Here is a 22627-nt window from a genome sequence, read left to right as displayed (position 1 = left end):
ACATCTCAGCAAGTTTCCTCAGGACTTGCTGCGAACTTACTCTCCCAAATCAACATATTTAGGACATGCACCATACCTTAATGACTAATCCAGAACCTACCAATGACATTGAGGTGCAAATGAGCGATGGCTGATCCACAGTCACTTTTCAGCTTCAGCATGATAGCTCCACTGTCTTCTCTCACACAGTTCTTGATGGTGAGCAGGGCTTGGTCATTGGTCCTTTCCATCATTACCCTGTCTTCTTCAGTCACCTCAACGCCATCCTTAAACCAAGTAACTTTGGGCAAGGGCTTGGCCTTGAAAGGTACCTTGATGTAAGCCGTCTGTCCTGCTTTCACAGTCACTGGGTGAGCAGCTAAAGCTTCCAGTACAGATGGATCAATATAAGGTGGATCTGGTGAACAGTGAAAAAAGAAGAAAAAATGTGGGGAAAATATGTGTGAAAACTACAGATCCTCCCTTGCATAATTATTTCCTCCTTTGCATAATTAATTCTGATTTTGCTAGATGGGGAAAGAAATTTATGTCCTACCCCTCCCTTTGTTACTGCCTCATCACACAAGAGCATGAATCCACTTTAAATCCAGTTTCTGCCTCCTGCAGAATTCTGGGGTTTGTAGTTTGGTGAGACCCAGGACCTGTCTGGCTGAACTGTCTAAAGCCCCCTCCCTAAAGTGGATTTAAAGTGGATCCAAGGTCTAGTGTGATGAGGTCCTTAGTAACCTAGTAATCCTGCCATGCTTTCAACTGCTGAAGATACATCAGGCATCATCCACTTACTTTTAAGCTCATCTTTGCCACCATAAGGGCTAGAAACCTGCTTCTTTTAACAAGCTTTCTCAACAAGCTGAATAATAATATAGCCAAATATGACCTGTTATATTTTGCTGTGCTCCTAAAGAATTCTTGTGAAAAAAGAAAGTGTTGAGGAAAAGGCAAGGTGAATTCAACACTGGAGAGAAATCCCCTACTGTACCTGCAATGCTAACAGTGGCCTCACTCTCGGCCCCTTTTGCTCTGAAGGTGTACTTCCCTTCAAATTCCTCCCCCATCTTGTCAATGATGATTTTGTGAACAGCCCCTTGCTTGATGATCTGGATTCCTCTCATATCTGTAATCTAAAGGAAAGACTATTAAAACTTTACCACCACCACCTAAAGCTTGTCACAATATTAGAGGCAACATCATTTTACAATTGGACCACAGCTTTAAATTGATTTGTAACTCTCATAAGGCCTTATTAAGTTGACTAAAATAAATAAATAGACAATAAAATAAATTGGATGATCACTGTTGCCAACCTAGGTTTACATGTACCTCTTTTCCATCCTTCAACCAAACACCTTCTACTTTCTCATCATTCAGGACAACAGAGAGCTCAGCTGGGTCCCCAGTTGCTGCCTGGACATCTGACAAGCCGCTCTTGACAGTAGCAAATCTCTCTATAAGAAAAAAAGGAGAATGCTGCCAGTTAGATTCAATCTCAAAAGATACTGAATTTAGTATTACTTGATCGGATACATAATATGTATACCATATTTCAAGCTGAAAATGTGTGTGTGTGAAATCTCTTTCGTGTCTTTTACTACAACTGGGCTATAGTCCTCTGGGTCCAGGAATAGCTCCTAGGGACCACTGGATACAGCAGATTTCCCAATAGAGATTCAAAAGAATGCTCACAAATGTATTGGTCTCTTTGGTCAGATCTCGCTTGGAGGGCTGTATCCATTCAAGAAGAACATTAACAAGCTGGAATGTGTCCAGAAAAGTATATGCAAGATGGTCAAGGGTCTGGAAATCAAGCCTTCTGAGGAATTGCTTAGGGAGCTGGGAATGGTTTGCTTGGAGGAAATGAATATCTAAGGGATGTCACATAGAAGATTACAGTGTTCCCTCATTACTTCACAGTTCACTTTTTGCAGATTCGCTGTTTTGCAGTTTTTCAATAAACTCTAAAAGACTATTATAAATCATTAAAAAATTACAATTTACAGCCTAAGGAAGGGAGGAAGGAGAAGCCAAAGGGAGAGAAAAGGAGCCCAAGCAGCTTAAAATAGTGTATAACTACTAAGGCTAAAGGTAAAGTTTTCCCCTGACGTTAAGTCCAGTCGTGTCTAACTCTGGGGGTTAGTGCTCATCTCCATTTCTAAGCCAAAGAGCCAACGTTGTCTGTAGACACCTCCAAGGTCATGTGGCCGGCATGACTGCATGGAGTGCCGTTGCCTTCCCACCGGAGTGGTACCTATTGATCTACTCACTTTGGCATGTTTTCGAACTGCTAGGTTGGCAGAAGCTGCAGCTAACAGCAGGCGCTCACTCCGCTCCCTGGATTCAAACCTGGGACCTTTCAGTCTGTAAGTTCAGCAGCTTAGCGCTTTAACACACTGAACCACCAGGGGCTCCATAACTACTAAAATAATGTGTAAATATTAAAATAAATATAGCGTCCCTACTTCACAGATTTTCACTTATTGCGGGTGGTCCTGTAACCTAACCCCAACGATAAGTGAGGGAACACTGTAATTGATTTCTGCTGTTCAAGAGACTAGAACATGAACCAATGGAGACAAATTACAAAAAAATTCCATCTGAATATTAAGCATTATCCATGTTTTCTCAGTCTTCTCCCTTAGCAATTAATAGGTACATTTTAAAAATCAGCTCTACAAAAAGAAAAAAGTCAGGTATAAGTGTACACATTTGATGACATGGGGGGGGCAATTGTGGCTTGAGAATAAAAGCCATATATCATGTCCTTCCCCAAACATATGCACAAGTACAACTCATAAACACACAGCTTCTGCCAATGCCATGGCAATGAAAGGAAAGGAAACATCTAGTAACACTTTGCTTTCCAAAATACATTCTTGGCTTAGTGTTTGGCAACTCTTACCTTCTACTGTCACATTACAATTGCTGTAATATTCAGTGGGGTCATTCTCTTGCATGGCAACCACCATATATTCCCCTGTGTCACTCTGATCAGCATCATCAATGATCAGCTCTGCAGTCTTCCCTTCATGGATCATGGTAAATTTTTTAGACCTCTCGATCACCTTCCCATTCTTCATCCATTTCAAAGTAACATCTTTAGTTGTCAATTCACACTCCAGGGAAGCTTTTCCCTTCTCTTTCACTCGGACATTCTTCAGATTCCTGATGAACTTAATTGGTGTTCCTTGAGAGAGAAGAGAAGACAAACACAAGGAAAAAACCACAAAAATCTGTTGGTTTTGTTTTTCTGCTTCATTTAATGTCAAGTTCATTTCTTCTTATTTTTATATGCAAGCATGGTATGTATGTACATATATAGGTGGACTGAAATCAAACTAGCTAGCAAGATGTGCTTATAAAATAAAAACACACATCACAATGGCTGAGATCTTATACTACCCAAGAAGGTGTAAGAATTCTTCAGGTGAAGCTCTGCTATTGCTCCCCACTCACCATTACCAGGATGGAAATTTTGTTGTGATAGCGTCTGAACATCCATTTTCTGACTGGTGGAGAGTGTGTGGGATTGCGCTGCCTCAAAGCCACACACTAACTAATATCTTCTGCCAAGTTCCATTGAGATCATAGCAAATGAAATCATTGTTCCATGTCAGGCTGCTGGACAGAGCCACAGCTTGTTCCAGGCCCACAATTTCCATATACCAGAGAATGGCTGTTCAGGGCTGCTTTTTTTCGTATCAGGAGGGACTTGAGAAACTGCAAGTCACTTCTGGTGTGAGAGAATTGGTCGTCTGCAAGGATGTTGCCCAGGGGACGCCCGGATGTTTTGATGTTTTTACCATCCTTGTGGGAGGCTTCTCTCATGTCCCCGCATGGAGTTGGAGCTGATAGAGGGAGCTCATCTGTGCTCTCCCCGGGTTGGATTCAAACCATCAACCTTCAGGTCAGCAACCCAACCTTCAAGTCAGCAGCCCTGCTAGCACAGGGATTTAATCCACTGCGCCACCATGGGCTCCAGGGTAGCTATCACAGATTAACTGTTAGTCATCAAGAGATGGGATTGGGCATTGTAGGGAGTGGAAGAGAATATCAATCTCTGCAGTCACCTGAAAAGACATACATGGGCATGAGGTGTACTTAACACTTGGGTAGGTCACAAACTGAATGCTGGCCATAAAGTGTGTACATGTTTGTGTGTGGTATTCACCTTTCAGAAGCAAATTTGAAATGATTCTCCACTATCTGCACTAGCCACATTCTACAAGTATGGAAATTCCCAGCATGAAGAGGAGCATGCGGTACCCGTCTGCAACACAGCGTTAAAAAGTGAGGAAGCCATCAGAAAAAAGAGGTGGCAATGCTAACCCAGCAGCACAACTAGAATGGTTGAGTTGATAGAAATTCACAAGTAGACTTTTAAAACCTCAGATTTCAAAATCTTGGGGCTGAATTGACAAATTATTTAATTTACAGTTCTACTACATTTTGTAAAAATCTAATTATCCCCCATAGCACTTATTAAAAAGTTTGTAGATTTTGGAAAATTGTCATTAGAAAAGAACAAAAATACAATTCTCCTCTTTTCCTAACATACACTATCAGACACGCTACCCCAAACAGTTATTGGCTCCACAGATTTCAACTGTGAACAAAGAACCAGACAAATCAAGGACAGTGATAAGGTTGACAGCTTAAGAACAGTGCGTAGGTGTTGGAACTATGCAAAAAATTGAAGACCCAGATATAGTCTATGTAAGTGACAGTCTTGAGTGTTAAGGAAGGTGACAGCACAAATTGATTTGCCATCTAAAAATACTCCTTTCTTATGATCCAGAAAGGTATTGCCGACATTTTGCCATAAAGTCAAGGTACCCTGATTATCTTTTTGTTGAATATCCCTTGTCTTAGGATAGCTTCGCCTGCCATCTAAAATGCATGTATGAATATAGATGACACCATATGATTATCAGAAAATAGCAGACTTTGAGCAACAATTGGTGAAAGTTAAGGAAGAAAGTACAAAAGCAGGGCTATAGCTGATTATTAAGAAAACAAAAATAATGGCTATTGAAGATTGAAATAAATTAAAAGAAGATGCTGAAAATGCTGAAATGGTTTTAAAATCTTCCATATCTTGCCCCAGTCATGAATCAAAATGGAGATTCTAGTCAAGACATCAGCAAAAAACTAAGACTTGGAAGGACAGTGAAGAAGGAATTATATTAGATCCTTGAGAGTAAAGATTAAATTTCAAAGTCAGGCTGTAATATTTCTCATTCTATGCATGGCTATCAAAGCTAGGCCTGAAGAAAGATAACAAAGGGAAGGGGTAGGCAAGAATCACCTCTTTTGAAAATTTATGTATACCACAGGCAGCCAAAAATACTAATAAATATGTCCTAAAAAAGAAATTGAAGTTTGAATACTCATTAGAAGCCAAAATAACTAAATTGAGACTAATTCACATTGGTCACATCATCAGACAACGTAAAATGCTCAAAAAGATGATATTTCTAGGGAAAGTGCAGAAAAGTTTGATTCAATAAATGAAGTCATGGCCTTAAGTTCACAAGATCTGAGCAGGAAAGTTAATAACTGGGGATCTGAGGGGTTGTTTATTCATGAAGTTTGCAAACACTGAAGCCGACTTGATAGCAAATAAGAACAACAACCAAGTATAATTACAGAACAACTGGTTAAAATTAAGGAAGAAAGTACAAAAGCGGGGCTACGGCTGATAATTAAGAAAACAAAAATAATGGCTGTGGAAGACTGAAATAAATTAAAAGAAGATTGCAGCTGACTTGATAGCAAATAATAACAACAACCATGCATAATTAAGCAACAACTCTCACATAACATATATCTAGGAATCCTGGCCAACTCAGGGTTCCCAGAGGCATGTAGTTAGGTACACCTACATTTCTATATGTCATCTACACCATGTGTTTTTTGCAAGCAACAGCAAGAAGTATAGCACAAGTATCACATAAAATGCTTAACTAGTTTTGTAACTCCTAAAAATCCAGTAGTTTCCCATGGACAATATTTCCAATACCACACCCCTAAGATCTTTACTTAGATGTAAATATGTATATGATTGCCTGATTTCATATGAATCCCTCTGTTACTGGCTATAGAGAATTCTGGGATCTCTTGGACGTCTATTGGTAGAAAGCTTTTCCTTATATACGGAGCATGAAGGGCAAGTGAGTAAACCTTGTTGTTCTTATGTGAGGCTTGGTGATGGATCCTTATCAGTGCAGTTGTTGAGGTTATAGTCCTTTTTATAAAGTAAAAAAAATCCCAATATCTTCTGCTCTTCTACAACACACACAATATTTGGGAAAATTTGAAGTCTATCTCCTGATGATCCCACCAACTGCACCTAGATTTTCGTTGAACAACTAAGCAGCTTGTCAAGAGAACCTTTTGTTCAAAACTTGACACAACAATCTCCCTTGATGTTTCTTTTTTATTTTAAAATTAAGGCTAATCAATAAGTGAGATCATAAGGTAAAGGTTTTCCGCTGACATTAAGTCTAGTCGTGTCCAACTCCAGGGGTTGGTGCTCATCTCCATTTCTAAGCTGAAGAGCTGGCTTTGTCCGTAGACACCTCCAAGTTATGTGGCCAGCATGACTGCATTGTTACCTTCCTCCCGGAGCGGTACCTGTTTATCTACTCATATTTGCATGTTTTTGAACTGCTAGGTTGGCAGAAGCTGGGGCTAACGGTGGAAGCTCACCCCTCTCCCTGGATTTGAACTGCCAACCTTTCGGTCAGCAAGTTCAGCAGCTCAGCGATTTAACACACTGCGCCACCGGGGCTCCTCAAGTAAGATCATATCAGAATAATATTTTTTCACATTTTTCTATCCACCAAACAGGATGCATGAAATTCTTTTTCAAGATTGATTTTCTCTTACTCTGAATAAAAAGTTCAGTCTTGGTTACTAGATCTCCAGTTTCAAAGCTGACAAGACCCATGTCACTTGGACGAGCATCTTTAATTTTCAGTGTGTGGGTTAGGCCATCTTCTGATGTGATGATTTCATACTTGTCATCTCGCTTCAGCTCTTTCCCATTGAACTTCCAGGCAAAATTGGGCACCTTTTTGGAAAGACGTATCTCAAAGATAGCAGTCTGCCTCTCTGTTATTTTTAAAGGTTTCAGGTCTGCCAGAAACGTCAGAGGCTCATCTGTTTAAAAAAAAACCAAGGGGAAACATACAGTGACTTTCAGTATGTATATTTGGCCTCAAGAGTGGAGATGTTTCTGAAATATGAGCCACAACCTCATATTGTATACATCAAATCAGCTTTACAGAAATAAATATGGCTGTGACTTGTACATGCCAAAGATATGACTCATCTTTCCTTCCCATATGCATTATAAGTCAGTTTTACCTATTACGTGCAATCTTGCAGAGAGTTGCTTATCGCCTACAGTTAGAGTGTATACACCCATGTCCTTTTCGGTCACATTGCTGATGTAGAGCATATACTTAGTGCCCATCTGTTTCATTTCATATTTTCCTAGAGAATACTGGAGACGCAAAGGTTCATCATCCTGGAAAAAGATAATGTCGATATCTTTAAAATTAAATAGTGCAAATTGGAAGTAAGTTATATTAAAGTGAATTGACGCAGCCATATCTAAGACTTTGACTTCTTCCAAAGAATCAGAGAATCTCATGGCCACCAATTCCAACCCCATTTTATCATGCAGGAACACACCATCAAAGCACTTCTGACAGATGGCCACCCAGCCTCTGTTAAAAAAACTGCAGAGAAGGAGATTCCATCACATTTTGAAGCAGCATATTCCACTGTTGAACAGCTTTTACCATTAGGTAGTTTTTTCAAATGTTTTAGTGGAATTTCTTTTCCTGTAATGTGAATCTGTTCTGCTCCTAATCTCTGGAGCAACAGAAACCAAGCTTGCTCCCTCCACAACAGGTTATATTTTAAAAAATGTAATCATATTCCTTCTTAGCCTTCTTTACTCCAGGCTAAACACATTCAGCTCCCTAAGATGGTCCTCGTATACTCCTTATTGATTAGTCTAAAGAAGGATGAGTTCTTGCAAAATAGCTCCTTGGGTTTGCCTGGTTGTTGTTCACTTGATTCATTTAGCCCAGATGCTGTTTGCCATGATCTACTGGTTCTGCATTACTGCTGTTTCATCCATTTTTAAAAAATCAGGGCATCATTAGTCTGAAGGGTGATTTTTGTCCTTCCTTTTCAAATTATCTTTTCTTAGAGTTATGGTGCTATAGTGCAAAAATGCCATTTTATTGGCACTTTACGGCACTCTAACTCTAGAAGAAACGAGAGAATAGAGAAGAGGGGCTTTTTTCATTCTGATATGTTTTGATCAATAGTGTGTTTTGTGCATTTTTGCTGCTTTATATATCTTTTGGCTCTTTCTACTTCACTTAAAATTAAAAATTTAAAAACTTGTAAACATGGTATTTTGGAATTAGTAAAAAACCCACTTGAGGGTGAGTTTAGAGCAGTGGTTCCCAACCTTATTTTTTTATCAGGGCCCACTTGACCAGGGCCCGCTTTGACCAAGGCCCGCTTGACCAGGAATGACTTTGTCCAGGGACCACTCTCTAACATTAACAACAAAAGGGTTATAAATCGATTTTTGGTCAACTTTAGATTTGATTTGGTTATTTGGGGTGCTGATTCAGAAAATTTCATTGAATAGACCACATCAGCTCTATTTTCTGATACAGAACGCATGCCATCCAGTAGTTGCCATCTGCTCACCCACAGAAAACCATATTTAATAATCTAGAGTTGATATTGTCTATCCAATGCAATGGCCAGCTCTGCGGAAAGAAGCAGAAATAAAATAAATAAAATAAATAAATAAAGAGGAAGGAGGTTTGTGGACCACTGGTTTAAAGTATTGCAGCTGCTATGAGGAGTTGCCAGAAAATGGTGTAAATCCACAGAAACATCAAATGGCATTTTTGTTTTTTTTTAAACATGATAATGATAAGAGCAAATATGACACCCTCCTGACATATTAGCCGTTTTTTGACTATGTGATGGCTGGTAGCCAAATGCTTAAACTATATTGTCTCTGAGCTTGTGTAAGCCAATCTTTTCTTGTGTTAGATAGGTTAACAATGTGAAAAAGCTCACTAGAAGAATGCCAAAGTTGATGCATTCTGTGAGGCAGGTAAATGAAGTACAGAAAACCAAGACAAATTCGTGAGAATCAAACAATACAGAATATAATGAAAGGGATGAAGAAAATTAAAATGGAGAAGTATAAAGAATTGGAAAGAAAATGTATATTAAAATGGTATAGGACCATAGCCTAATTATCATACTTGACAAAAGGATTAAGTCCAATGTGTTAGTATTGTGGAAAAAATAAAGGATGGCATTTCCATATGTGGTGGGAATGCCCAAAGATAATTCCTTTCTGGGAAAAGGTAACGAAGACAATGGAGATAATAATTAAAGTACCACTACAAGTAGATTTAGATATGTTAGTAATGGGAGAACTAGGTAATACCAGAATCAATACAAAAGAACAGAAAATGTTCAAAAGTAGCATAGGATAAAAAGACGAAAAAAGGACGATGGAAAATTGGAATAGTTTGTTATCTATATTTTATATATATATATATGTGTGTGTGTGTGTGTGTGTGTGTGTGTGTGAAGACTTATGTAAATAGTCTGTCGAATGAAAGTGCAACGTATCACACAAAACATGTACAACCATCAAGGTTAGAACCCACAATTATTTTGCAGAGTTGTACAAAATACACTTTAAAAAGGAAAAAAAAAGAAAATCAAGACAAACATCTCAGAAATATCCAAAGAAATAATTGCTTCAATCTATACCAATTTTCAGTGCCACTCTTCCATATTTTCTCTCACTGGATACCAGATTTCTTGATCTGAATTCAAATGGTTTCTGATATAGTTAGGAAGTGAAGTAGCTTTGCAGTAAAAACTGTGATAGATTTTCCGCTGCCCCTTTCTCTGAACTGCCCCAGGTTAACATGCTTACTTAAAATAAATAAGGGTGGCTACCTTTATCCATATCATTTTCGTATTAGCATCCCTGAGTTCTAAAATGCAGTCAAATATTGCTGTCGAGTCCACCTTAGCAGAAACATCCTCCAAGGGTTTCAGAATTTTTATAGCCTGTAAATATAAATGGAAAATAAATCAAAATGCTGGGCCATTTTTGATAATTTAATCTTATTTTTGTCTTGATTAGAATTTTTGAGTTGTAAATCTAATTGCTGATACTGTGTGTTTACAGTCTTGCAAAACTCCCCTCTTTTTATTATCACTTGTTATGATGCCACATTTTTATGTTACATACATTTTGTTATTTATATTATCATGTTACCCAAAAGGAATTTTTGTGTGTGTGTGGGGGTAGGTGCATGATAGAGAAAGAAAATGCACAATGCTTACTCTTGTAGTACATTACAGCAAAACAAATGTTGACAAGAGCTTTAGTTTATGCTGAAAAAACAGTTTACAACTTATTCTGTAGTCAACCTTCCATATTCACAAGAGTAAGGAGGGCAAGACACCCAAGAAAGTTAAAAATGTGAATAAAAGAAGTTACTTTTTTTTTTTACTCAAGCAAACACTTCCCCGTGAATTTCTAGGTTTTCCAGCCTGACTCTATGGTTATAGCTGGCATATTTTAATCTTTCTGGTGAACTAGTTTTTTCCTCCTCAACGTCCAAATTGGATAAAAGACAACTGAAGAAAATGACTGCAGTACAACTGAAATATATGTAGGTTTATGGTCTAGCTGTAGAAATATATGTCAGCTAATCACGTCAAAGCTTGAAAGCATTGCTAACCTCAACTTCAACTTTTTTCTTCATTTCCTTCAGTTTTTTAAGAAGTCCTCTGAAGTCTGTGAAGCCATATTCCATGCAGACCTTCTCAAAGTCTTTCTTGGGTACCTTGGAGAGAATCTCTAGCATTTCCTTTTCATCCACCACCTTCTTCTCTTTTTTCTTTGGAGCTGGAGGCCCTCTATATGCATACAGTCAAGGGTCACAAGGTTATCATCCTGCCTATATTAGTTGCAGACTTTCCAGCTTCCTGGCAACATTACAATTCCTAGGAGTTCTGGAGGCAGAATGAACCTGAGTCATTTTGTTTCCGGGAGCAAATTATCAAATGGCACCCAAGATAATTACACATCAGTGTGCTTTGTGCCTAAGGCTGGCCAAGTTACTTTGGTCCCTAAGACTGTAACCTCCCAATTCTCCAGTTTCTGACAACAAAAATGCAATAATAAGTTATGAAAATATGCAATGTTATTAATGAAGGGATGTCCAAACTTTTTCAACCACAGAGCCCCTCTTGAAGCAAACGTTTCTCATGGAGCATCAATAAATGTTTACATATTATATTATATTACATATAATGTATATATATCAGGCATAGGCAAACTTTTTGACACATTATGTTTTATGTTTGACAAATGAGCTGGGCCACTGGCAGATAATGGAGAGTGTTTGTGTGAACTAAATGAAAAAAAAATGAAAATATTCCAGTTCATATAATTCAGTTTACTCCAGTTTTGGAGTAACTAGTAAGGAAGTTTCACTGGTAACAACATTATGGTAATTTTGCTGCCAGTTCAATTCATCCTCAGGCACTTTAAATTGGTTTCCCCCCTATATACACTTCTAGGGAGTCTAGGAAATGTTTCTATAACATCTGCAATTCTATGACATCATTGTTCTTGCAGATTTTTTTTTTATATGAGGGATGTGATCGGCTGTTCTGTTTTTGCTTATTATTATGCTGCTGTTCTCTCATTGCAAACTACCATAGAATGTGTGAATAAATGTATCAGACTAATTCTTCTCTCCCTTAACATGAAGCTTTGGCCTCCTCACTGTCACAATCACTTTCATTTGTTAGGGAGTCCCCCCAAGAACAGCACTCACTGCTTATCAGCTTGCCAGTATGCCCAGCATCTTAGCCAGAACTATCCTGTAAATTCCCTTTGGGGAAAAGTGGTGGAAAATGTGAACAACCTTTTTGAAAAAGTGTGTTAATGTTGCAAGTATTTTGGTAATAGTGTGGTGTCTGTGTGCAGAGGAGTAGCTCACCTTTTTTTCAACATTTTTTTGAAATCCAGTTTTTCTTGGCCTTAAAAAACATAAAAATAAAATCAGAGAACACATAGAGATTATCAAAACTCTAAGGCAGCAACGGGAATGTCTGGTTTTCTTGATGTTTCTGAACTTTGCCTCCTATTATCCCTTGCCAACCTAGCCAGTAGTGTGAAATGGTGGTAACTGACTGATGTCAAGTAGTATTTGGAGGACCACACATTTCCTATTTGGTTTTCCAAGTTATCAACATCCTATTCCATGAATTTTCCAGAATCAAAGCCTAAGCCCAAGGAGTTTATCTTTGTGATGTCACAGCAATGTGTTATTGTGATGTTATAGAGGCAAGAGACAGGAAGCGAGCCTAATCTGGATTTGGGACAGCTGGTTCTGGAAGCGTGTCTGAGGGGAACCTGGCTAAAGATGCATAGAACTGGCCTAAAATCCATCTAACCAGTTAATAGGGAAAACTAGAATCAGGAGAAATGCCACTACTAAAGTATCTCCAACAGCTGGCTTCTGGTTTTTTTTATTTATTTGGGCCCCATGATCCTTCTGATTGAAATGGTACAACAAGAGTGCTCATAAGTCGCCCCACTGGCCCTCCATTCCTTGTTACCATTCTAGTCACTTTTCAGTTTCCTTAATGGTCTTCTTCCCCTGCTCCTTCTAATCTCTTGTTGTTATATTGGGACTTACTTTCAGTTATACTCAAGGACACAGTATAGATAATTTCTGCATGATCATTGGCGACCATACACTTGTAATTGTCTGCATCCTCTGATCCCAGGTTTTCCAACTGCAAGGAAAAGGTCACAGACAGAACCAAAGATGTTATGAGAGACACTTGTAGAACTGATACAACCAGAGTGACAATTCCATTAATATACTGAGTGAACTTGTGTCACATTTATGTAGACAATTTTTTTTTACTTCTAGTTAGGTATAGATTTTATCAACTTACATAATGGACCCTTCACACTTCATTGGAGCCAATTTCCAATGGTTGCAGTAGAAAGTATTTGGGATTTATGAATTTTTGATAAGAAAACAGAAAAATAAACCCAGTTGGAATCAGTTATCTTTGTTGTTCAATACTAGCAGAATAAAGAAACAAATGGCCAAGAAGGGTACAAAACATTTTAGGTCTCAAGGGCCACATGTGATACTAATTAGAAGTCAGGGGATTATTTGTGAACACATACACACACTCACACTCCCTCTATATACCAACGTATGTTTTGGTTTATCATTTTTTAAAATTTCCATCTACCCTGTATATAATAAAATTTACAGATGTGGGTATATTCTTATAAAAACAAACAAATTGAAATCAAATTCTAATCCTTCTTCATAGATGCCTTTATGTATATAAAGGTACTTTATGTAAGAAAAAGCCAAAAAATGGCCCTTATCATATCCGGCTGGCATGACTAGGAGCTGACCATTGCAAATGTCAAACCTTACAATTAAAAATGTTACTGCATTGTACTGGGATGGCAGAGAAGTAAAATATGGCGAGAAAGGGGATTTTAAAAGCCATACACGCTACCTTAAGGATGTATTCCTTATTGATGCTGTCAAAAAACATCTTCGATCCTTCCTTGATTGGTATTCCACTTTCTCTTTTCCATGTTACAGTGGGTTTGGGGTTGCCTTTCACTTTGGCCCGAAAGACAGCTTTGTCCCCTGTTGGTAAACCAAAGCAACACTGGGTGAAATGCTGGTCGTCATCTGCCAGATTTTGTAGGTTTCCTGAACCAAACTCACCTTTGTACTCGTATGCTAAAGAGTAGCTACATGGTGACTGAACAGTGTACACCAGCTTTTGCCGAAATGGATGCTCCTCCCACAGACCTTTGACCACCCTTAAAAACTGTTCTGCAGGGCTGGGAAACCCATGAGAGCATTTTTATACTATAGAGACTGCAGCCAAGAAAGGGGGAAAGAGAGTTCCAGTTCTGTCAACAGTGGTTGCCAGAGTATACTGTTTGTCCTTATCTTTTGTTCATTTACAGTAAGACCCTCATTCCCAGCTGGACTGCAGTTACCTAAAAATGCATTGAATTGCCTGAACACTGATTCCAGCATACCAAAGAGTTGCACTGGAGGACCCAGAAATTCCTTCAGAGAACTTGCTAGGTCCTTCAATACAAGTCTATATTAACTTCTGGAGGAAGCATACCATACAATCACCTTCTTTCCCCACCCCCAAAAGGATTCAACGTGGCTTCAAAATAAAATTACATGGAACAACTAAAGCACTCCAAAAGTTCAAAACAAAAATATTAGGAATGAAATCTAAAGTACACTCATAAAAGAGACCTCACCATCTACCTGGTAAAATGATGGCCCAGCAATAATGGAGGTCAGTTACCAATTAGGCATTGCACAGTTTTGGCTACATGAGGCCTGGCTCTTTCAGAATTGAGTTGCCATTTCTTTAAGGACAACTGCTACTTACCTTCAGTGGCTGTTAGGGGACGGGGTTTTTCCACAAATTCTGGGATGCTCTCTCCTGCAGGTATCTCAACAGAGCGAGAGATCATGCTAAAGGACTCCACAACGGAAGAGGATTTTTGAGAAACCACCTCATCTGTCAGGGAAAAGCATTTATCATATCAAACAACTGTCCAGATTTTAGAGATGTCTTCAAGAGGACATCTCTTGCAACTCGATATTTAATTATGTTATTTGAGAGTTACATTCCTGAATGTTTTTTTTCTATTCTCCAGTGAGTGGCTAATATATACAGTGTGACTCCTGGACTCACAGGGGATATGTTCTCTGTCCCAGGGAGGTTACAATATAAATGAAGGTAGAGTGAATGCAAAGGAATGTAAGGACATTAATCTGAAAATCATGTAGAGAAGATAGACATAGAAATGGGATGTGGAAGAAAAGTGGTGGTACCTTATAGTGTTTTTTGGCAGGGGGAGGTGTGATGGTTGTATTTTTTTTGTTTTTGCTTTAATATTAGAAATAGCTTTTGGATTTGCAAAATTAGAAGTAGTGTGGAAATATTTCAATAAATAAGACAAAATATAAAGATGGAATCACAACACAGGATTTTAGTAAATTTTGGTATCTTGCAGTTTAATATATAAAACATAAAAGAATCTATTTGAGAAGTTTACTGTTACCTTGTTGTGTGTCTTTGAATAATTTCCATCTATAATAACTCTAAAGTGAACTATCATTGCCTTCCTCTGAGGCTGAGAGAGTATGATTTGCCTAAAGTTACCCAGTGGGCTTCCATGGCTGAGTGGGAATTTGACCCCTAGTCGCCAAAGTATCATGAAAGGGCAGAACAGTGTTGGCTATTTAATTTAGTAATACCATACTTTTTAGTGTCAATGTTGAGGAGAGGTCCTGATGATATTTTTTTTGCCTCCGGTGCCAAAATAATGTGGCTGACCTGGGACTTATTATGCAAAATGATGCTGGGAGGGCGTACAATTGCTGCTTTCTCAGTCCCTGGGCCAGCCTCAGAAGGTCAACATAATTCAGAGTTTGTGTTACGTTCACTCTTGTGGGTGGCAGGGTGGGAGCAAGTGCAAATTAAGCTGGATCAATCGAAGGGCATGCTGTTTTGTTTGAACATATGGAACATGGTTATTTAACACTACTCACTGAAAGAAGATCAATCAAATCCTGTGGAAATGTAAGCAAATGTAAATGAATACATGGAACAAAATGTCAGCATCAACACACAGGCCACAAAGCAGCAAAATTTGGTGATGACTCATGCCAAGTCCCACATGCTAACCTTTAGTTACAAAGTAAATATGGATGATGATCATGGAGATGGGGGAGGACAACGCCCAACGAAGAAGCCCTGTTTCTTTCTATAAGATGCTGCCACAACCAACTTAAGCTGGAAAGGGATTAATGAATTTTGATTCTCATAGACAAGCCACAAAAACCTTGGTTCTTTGATCTTCTGCAGGTTCATCATGATACTTGCCTCCCACAATTTTGGTCGTGTGAGACATGTGACTCACTGAGCTGGAACTGGAGCTGGAGATCTCCATGGTGCTTTGCACCTGAGATTGCATTTGCATGACTGCAGTTGCCATAATGTGGATTGTTGGAGCTTTTTACCAACTACAGTGGTTTTCTGAGCTGTGGAAATAAAAACAAACATTAAACTTGATATATAGTCAAAGGAAATGAGGCTTTACGGACTCCCAAAAATCCACAAGGACTCCATCCCACTCAGACTTACAACCTGCCAAAATTTCTGGCTACACAGCTACAAACCCACATTGGGCTCACTGCGCACTATATCAAGGACTCAACACACTTCATAGAAAAGATAAGCAACCTCAAGCTAAGCACCAAGGACATCCTGATCAGCTTTGATGTGGTGTCCCTATTTACCAAGGTCCCGGTAGCTGACACCCTCACACTCAGGCCTGTAGCGAGGGGGCGGTTTTAGGGGTTCAACCCCCCCCCCCCGAAATTTTTCAGGTTATAAAAAAAACCTGGTTTACTCATGAATTTTAACTGGTTAACCAAGTCCCCATGCTAAGTCTATGAGACACAAAACATTAAGAGTCCCTCCAGGCACTATCTCAAGCAGATATTGACAGGTTTGTAACAGGGAGGGGTGTGTGCTAGGGGTTAACCCCCCCTGTCATGCCACGAGGAGGCAAAACATTACCTGCTGCCCTGTCTCTTTAAGATTCTAAAGGGGCGGAGCTTAGCCTTGGCTCCTGCCAGCCTGAAATGGCAGTTATTTTTGTCAGTTAGAATTTGTCAGTTGGTGAGGCACTGGAAGGAAGTGTAGGAAGTAAAAGGATCACAGAAATTCACGTCACGTTGGAACTGTATTCAAATTAGATTAAAAAGCCACGGACTACAGCAATAGAGAAAGCCATGTCAACACTGCATTGAAGTCATCTCAAAGATACAAAGAATCCAATCATTCCAAGACTTTATACTCTGTGGCAATATCTATCCAGAACTGCATAGATTCAAAGATTTCTTTCCTCACAAGAGACTTCATAGTGGCAACAAGAGAAAAAGAGATCAATTTTGTCTATTAATAAAATATTTTGTTTCACAACTACAGTCTCCAATCTGTCCTTCGTGCTATGAGTCCTTCCAGTTCATTTAGTTAACCATGGAGGCAGAACAGTGAATTTCTTTCCTTTGACCTTCCCAAGTAAAAGTGAATTTCTTTCCTTCAAGCTTCCTGAATAAAAGTGAATTTATTTTCCTTTGAGCTTCCCCAGTAAAAGTGAATTTATTTTCTTTAAGCTTCCCAAGTAGCAGTTGATTTCTTTCTTTTGACCTTCCTGAGGAGAAGTGAAAACTACCTCAGAAGAAGAAGGAGTTAAGCAGCCATTTTGACTGTAGAGAGAGTGCAGTCATAGAGGGCAGCGCCATTTTGAAGGAACCTGAGGGAAGCCCTTTCGGAGGAAAATGTGGCTTTCAGGACCACAATAGTTATTTTTAAGTCTAAAAAGCTTTAAGTCTCAGTAAAAGGACTGAGAATCTTAAAAGTTAGTGATCACTTTATTTAAGGGACTATTAGTAATGGACAGCAACAGGAGAATAAAAGACCTACATTCCAAAGTAACGGAGAATAGGCTATTCAGTCCTTTCTGTCCAAAAGCAATTCAGTCTAATATAAAGTGACACAAACTTCAGAAGACTTAAAGATGTCTGCTTCTTCCTCACAAAAGAGCAGAATATCTAAACCTACCTCAAAAATGTTGTCCTTCTGGCAAGATAAACTAGATTCCTTGAAACCTAAATATCAGAAGTCATGGCAGAGAATTTTAGATATGAGTCAAGCAAGCCATCGCTTTAGGCAGCAGAAAGAAATATTAGATTGTAAGGAAAGATTACAACATCAATACTGTGAGTGGATAACATATTCAGATAATATAATCTCTTTGATTGAACATATGAAAACATCAGAATCTTTAAGTAATAAGGAAGAAATGTTGTCAGAGAGAGAGAGAAGGGAACTAGAATTTGATACCATCATGAATGATTTATCTAACAAAATATCAGAAGGTCAGGCAGAAGAAGACCCTGCCTCCCTTATGGAAACTGTTGATGAAGAACAAGTGCAACACATGTTTAGTAAAGACACAGATACAAAGTCAAACAGGTCTGTGTGTACATTAGCAGGCAAATCAAGATCATCTCACACATCCCACAGAACAGAAAGAACAAGAGGGACTTCTGTTCATAGTGGTTCTTCTGGCCAATCCCTTAGTCTGGTCATAAAGGCTAGGGCCGAGGCAGCTGCCGCAGTAAAACAAATAGAGTTTCTTAAGAAAAGACAGCAAATTGTTGCAGAGAAGGCAGAACTGGATGCCTTGGCCACTGCCAAGAAGGCAGAAATGGAAGCCGCAGCCGCTGCCAAGAAGGCAGAAATGGAAGCCGCAGCTGCCGCCGAGCAGGCAGCAGCCGCTGCCAAGCAAGCAGGTATGGATGCAGAAAATAAGGCCCGTCAAGTTAAAACAGAAGCTGCTCTAGCAACGTTAGCACAGGTTGCAAAGGCTGAGGTGTTACAAGTAAAGGCCTCAGTCCTAGAGCAAGGTCTCTTAGGAAATACATTCCCTCCAGATGTTACAACAGAAGATCCTGTCACAAAAGTGGATTCTTATTTAAATACCCAAATTATCAATATTGCAGCCCCTCCTGTGCTAACAAGAGAAAGTGCAGTAGCAAATAATTCTTTTGTATCACAACCAGAAATTATAGAGGTTTCTGCACCCAAAGAACATTATTTGCCGTATGCAGAAGTAGCAAGTCAAGCAGCAGTTCCATTGCATGATATATCTCAAACCAAGTTAGAGCACAGTTTTCCAGTAGACACACAGGACTCAATACAGTCAAACTACACAATGCCATCAACTGCATTCAGTCTCAATCCCAAAGCAGCTAGTTGGGTTTCAGAAAACCCCCAGATCCAAACTAACTCTGAACCAACTTTGCAACAGTCCTCAGTCCCACTTGATATTTTAAATTACACCTCCTACAGAAACCCAAGAAGGGACTTAGCAGACAGAGGCATTCAGAAATTCTCTGATAAGCCAGAAGATTATATGTTGTGGAAGAATACATTTCAGTCAGCTCTCAAGCAACTAAAATTGCCTGTAGAGGAAGAGTTAAATTTATTGATCGCTTGGTTGGGACCTGCTTCTTCCATACAGGTGAAGAGAATTTATGCAGCAAACATAAATAACCCACATGCAGCCTTAAATCGAGTGTGGGACCGTCTCAATGAACGTTATGGATCATCTGCACAGATAGAAACGTTGCTTCTGCAAAAGCTTAAATCGTTTCCTGCATTTACAAAACGGGAATATGAGAAATTATGGGATTATGCAGATTTGCTTGAAGAATTGGAAGCAGCTAAAGGAAATCCAGATTTACCAGGGCTTGCATGTTTAGATCAATATTTAACACAACAAGAGATTATTGATAAACTGCCTTTCTCACTGAAGGAGGTATGGGGCCGGGAAGTTTTCTCTTATAAAGAAACTCATCAACGGAAATACCTACCATTTACACATTCAGTGAAGTTTCTCTTAAGATCAGCTAGAGAGAAGAATGATTTGCAAACGGGGTTTCCTCTTTTATATCAAAGTAACAAAAAAGATAAGAAACATTTCATAGAAACCAAAAGCAAACCACAAGTCACAGTTAGAAAAACTGAAACCAAGGTCAAATCAGTTGAACATCACACAAAGACATCAGCAGGAGTAATATGTCCAGTACACCAAATAGCACATGATCTGAATAACTGCAAAGAATTCAGGAGCAAACCTTATGAAGAGCGTTTAACCTTTGCCAGAGATCAAAGACTTTGTTTTAAATGTGGTACTTTCAGAAACCACATAGCCAAGGAGTGCAGGAGAAAAGTGAAATGTCAAGAATGCTTTAGTGAAAAACACTGCTCTGCACTACACCGCAAAACAACACCTCATCAGAAAGGAAAGAACTCTGAAAAGTCAGAATGTATTCTTGTGGAAACACCACAACCTAAGGAGATTAAGATAGCAACATCAACTTGCACAGCTTTGTGTGGAGAAGCAGGAAAAGAACGAACATGTCATCCTATTTGCTTGGTAGATGTCTACCCTGAAAACTCTCCAGATCAAGTTAAACGCATGTACGTTGCCTTAGATTCTCAAAGTGACACCTCCCTAGCAACACCTGAATTCTTTAACATCTTTCAAATTCAATCAAAAGAGGTAGAATACGTTATGACTACTTGTGGTGGAGATCAGGTCATGGTGGGGAGAGTAGCATCTGGATTCATCCTCCGGACTATTGATGGCATGAAACAATTTAGGTTACCAACGTTCATAGAATGCCAAAATATACCTAAAGATGAAAGACAAATCCCTACAAGAGAAATAGCTATGAGTCATGCACACCTAAGATCCATGGCACATAAGTTACCAAGATTCGACCCTGGCGCAAAGATTCTTTTGCTTATTGGTATAGACTGTCCAGACTTGTTTTCAGTTAAAAAGCAAATAAAAGGTCGACCAGGAGCACCAATAGCTCAAGAACTAGAGATAGGCTGGACTATCCTAGGTCCAGTATGTTTAAACCGCAAAAGGTTGCCTTCTCATGCTCGAATCTTTTGCACAGGCTTCATGCCAAATGGACGTCCTACACAGATGTTAGATTGTCCGAATCACATCCAAATACGTTTCCAAAACACCGAGAGTTCAGAATCTTCAGTATTTAGGACTACAGTTCATGACAACCTAATAGCTTTGTCCAAAGAAAACCGGCGTTTCCTAGACATAATGGAGAAAGAATGTGTTCAAGATAAAAAAGGTAACTGGGTTGCACCCTTACCCTTCAAAGAGGATAGAAACAGACTGCCTAATAATCGCATCATGGCGATGCAACGCCTCAATGCTCTCCAGAGGAACATGGAGAAAAAACCTCAATTAAAGAAAGATGTTATTGCATTCATTAACACTATGATAGATAGAGGTCATGCAGAGAGGGCTCCTAACCTCAAAGAGCAGCAAGAATGTTGGTACCTACCGTTCTTTGGGGTGTACCATCCACAAAAGCCCCAACAAGTCAGAGTAGTGTTTGACTCTAGTGCCCTATTTAAAGGAACATCTCTAAATAAAGTTCTATTGACAGGCCCGGATTTAATCAACAATCTTCTTGGCGTACTTCTACGTTTTAGGAAAGAAGCAGTTGCAATTATGGCAGACATCCAACAAATGTTCTATTCCTTTTGGGTCAGAAATGACCATAGAGACTTTCTTCGTTTCCTGTGGTTCAAGGACCCCCAGCAAATGTCTGAAATACAGGAATACCGGATGTGTGTTCATGTCTTTGGTAATAGTCCATCACCAGCCATAGCGAACTATGCGCTAAAAAGAACAGCACAACTCTTAGAACATGAATATGGATCAGAAGTATGTGAGTTTGTTTGCAGAGATTTCTGTGTAGATGATGCTTTAAAGTCAACATCTACTCCTCAAGAAGCAATCTACCTTCTTAAGAAAGCCAAACAAATGTTAGCCACAGCCAACATAAAATTACATAAAATAGTTTCGAACTGCCTCGAAGTTTTATTAGCCTTTCCCAAAGAAGATAGAGCAAAGGGGATGGAAACACTAGAACTGGGACAAGAGTTTATGCCGGTTCAAAGAAGTCTAGGCTTATGTTGGCACATCCTGGAAGATAAATTCATCTTTCGAGTACCAAACACCCAAAAGAGCTTTACACGCAGAGGTATATTATCTGTCATAAACAGCATCTATGATCCACTTGGTTTTGCTGCACCAGTCGTTATTAAAGGAAAATGCCTGATGAGAGAATTAACCCATGCAGTGAAACATTGGGATCAACGTCTTTCAGAAAAAGAGAGGTCTATATGGGAAAAGTGGACGTCTTCTCTTATAGCTTTAGAACAAGTTGGAGTCTTTAGGAAATATGTGCCTGTCTCAGGCAACTTAAAACAGTTACAGCTTCATGTATTTTCGGATGCTTCCAACAAAGCAATTGCCGCTGTAGCTTATCTTAGAGTGTTGCAAGGAGACCAGCCCTATTTAGGGTTTGTAATGGGAAAAGCCAAGTTGACACCATTACATGGTCATACAATGCCACGATTAGAACTGTGTGCAGCAGTGTTAGCTACACAACTTGTAGAAATAATTAAAAGAGAAATAGACTTATCTTTCAGTGATATCACACTATATACAGATAGTAAAATTGTTTTGGGTTATATATATAACACCCAACGAAGATTCCATGTATACATTAGCAATAGAGTAGACCAAATACTCCAGATAACTAAACCTAATCAGTGGTGCTACGTATCTTCAGAATCAAATCCAGCAGACCAAGCCACAAGAGAGATTTATGCTCACGAGCTTATGAATTCGCATTGGTTGAAAGGTCCTGACTTTTTAAAGGATCCAAAATATGTGCCTCCAAAGGACCAAGTATTCAAACTCTGTAACCCAGAAGAAGATAAAGAGATAAGAACACTTAGCACCAACATATCAAAGTCTCAGGAAGATCTGTTCTCA

General features: G+C 39.1%; 1 protein-coding gene across 1 annotated transcript in view; it reads right to left on the bottom strand.

Moving 5' to 3' along the window:
- Nucleotides 1-22627, bottom strand: part of igsf22 (immunoglobulin superfamily member 22) — a 55030-nt gene that overhangs the window by 21236 nt on the left and 11167 nt on the right. Inside the window, exons 2-14 of the mRNA XM_003214750.4 lie at nt 16054-16211; nt 14551-14682; nt 13639-13775; nt 12786-12885; nt 12084-12123; nt 10815-10992; nt 10021-10134; nt 7366-7528; nt 6886-7158; nt 2897-3181; nt 1321-1445; nt 980-1121; nt 101-397 (exon numbers count right to left, since the gene is read on the bottom strand). Coding sequence (XP_003214798.2) covers nt 101-397; nt 980-1121; nt 1321-1445; nt 2897-3181; nt 6886-7158; nt 7366-7528; nt 10021-10134; nt 10815-10992; nt 12084-12123; nt 12786-12885; nt 13639-13775; nt 14551-14682; nt 16054-16165 — 2098 coding nt within the window. The 5' untranslated portion in view covers nt 16166-16211. The remainder of the gene's footprint in view (nt 1-100; nt 398-979; nt 1122-1320; nt 1446-2896; nt 3182-6885; nt 7159-7365; nt 7529-10020; nt 10135-10814; nt 10993-12083; nt 12124-12785; nt 12886-13638; nt 13776-14550; nt 14683-16053; nt 16212-22627) is intronic.

Source organism: Anolis carolinensis, chromosome 1 (assembly GCF_035594765.1).
Source record: "Anolis carolinensis isolate JA03-04 chromosome 1, rAnoCar3.1.pri, whole genome shotgun sequence".
NCBI classification, from domain to species: domain Eukaryota; kingdom Metazoa; phylum Chordata; class Lepidosauria; order Squamata; family Dactyloidae; genus Anolis; species Anolis carolinensis.
The sequence above is the reverse complement of the archived record's forward strand: the minus strand, read 5'-3'. Positions and strand labels throughout refer to the sequence as shown.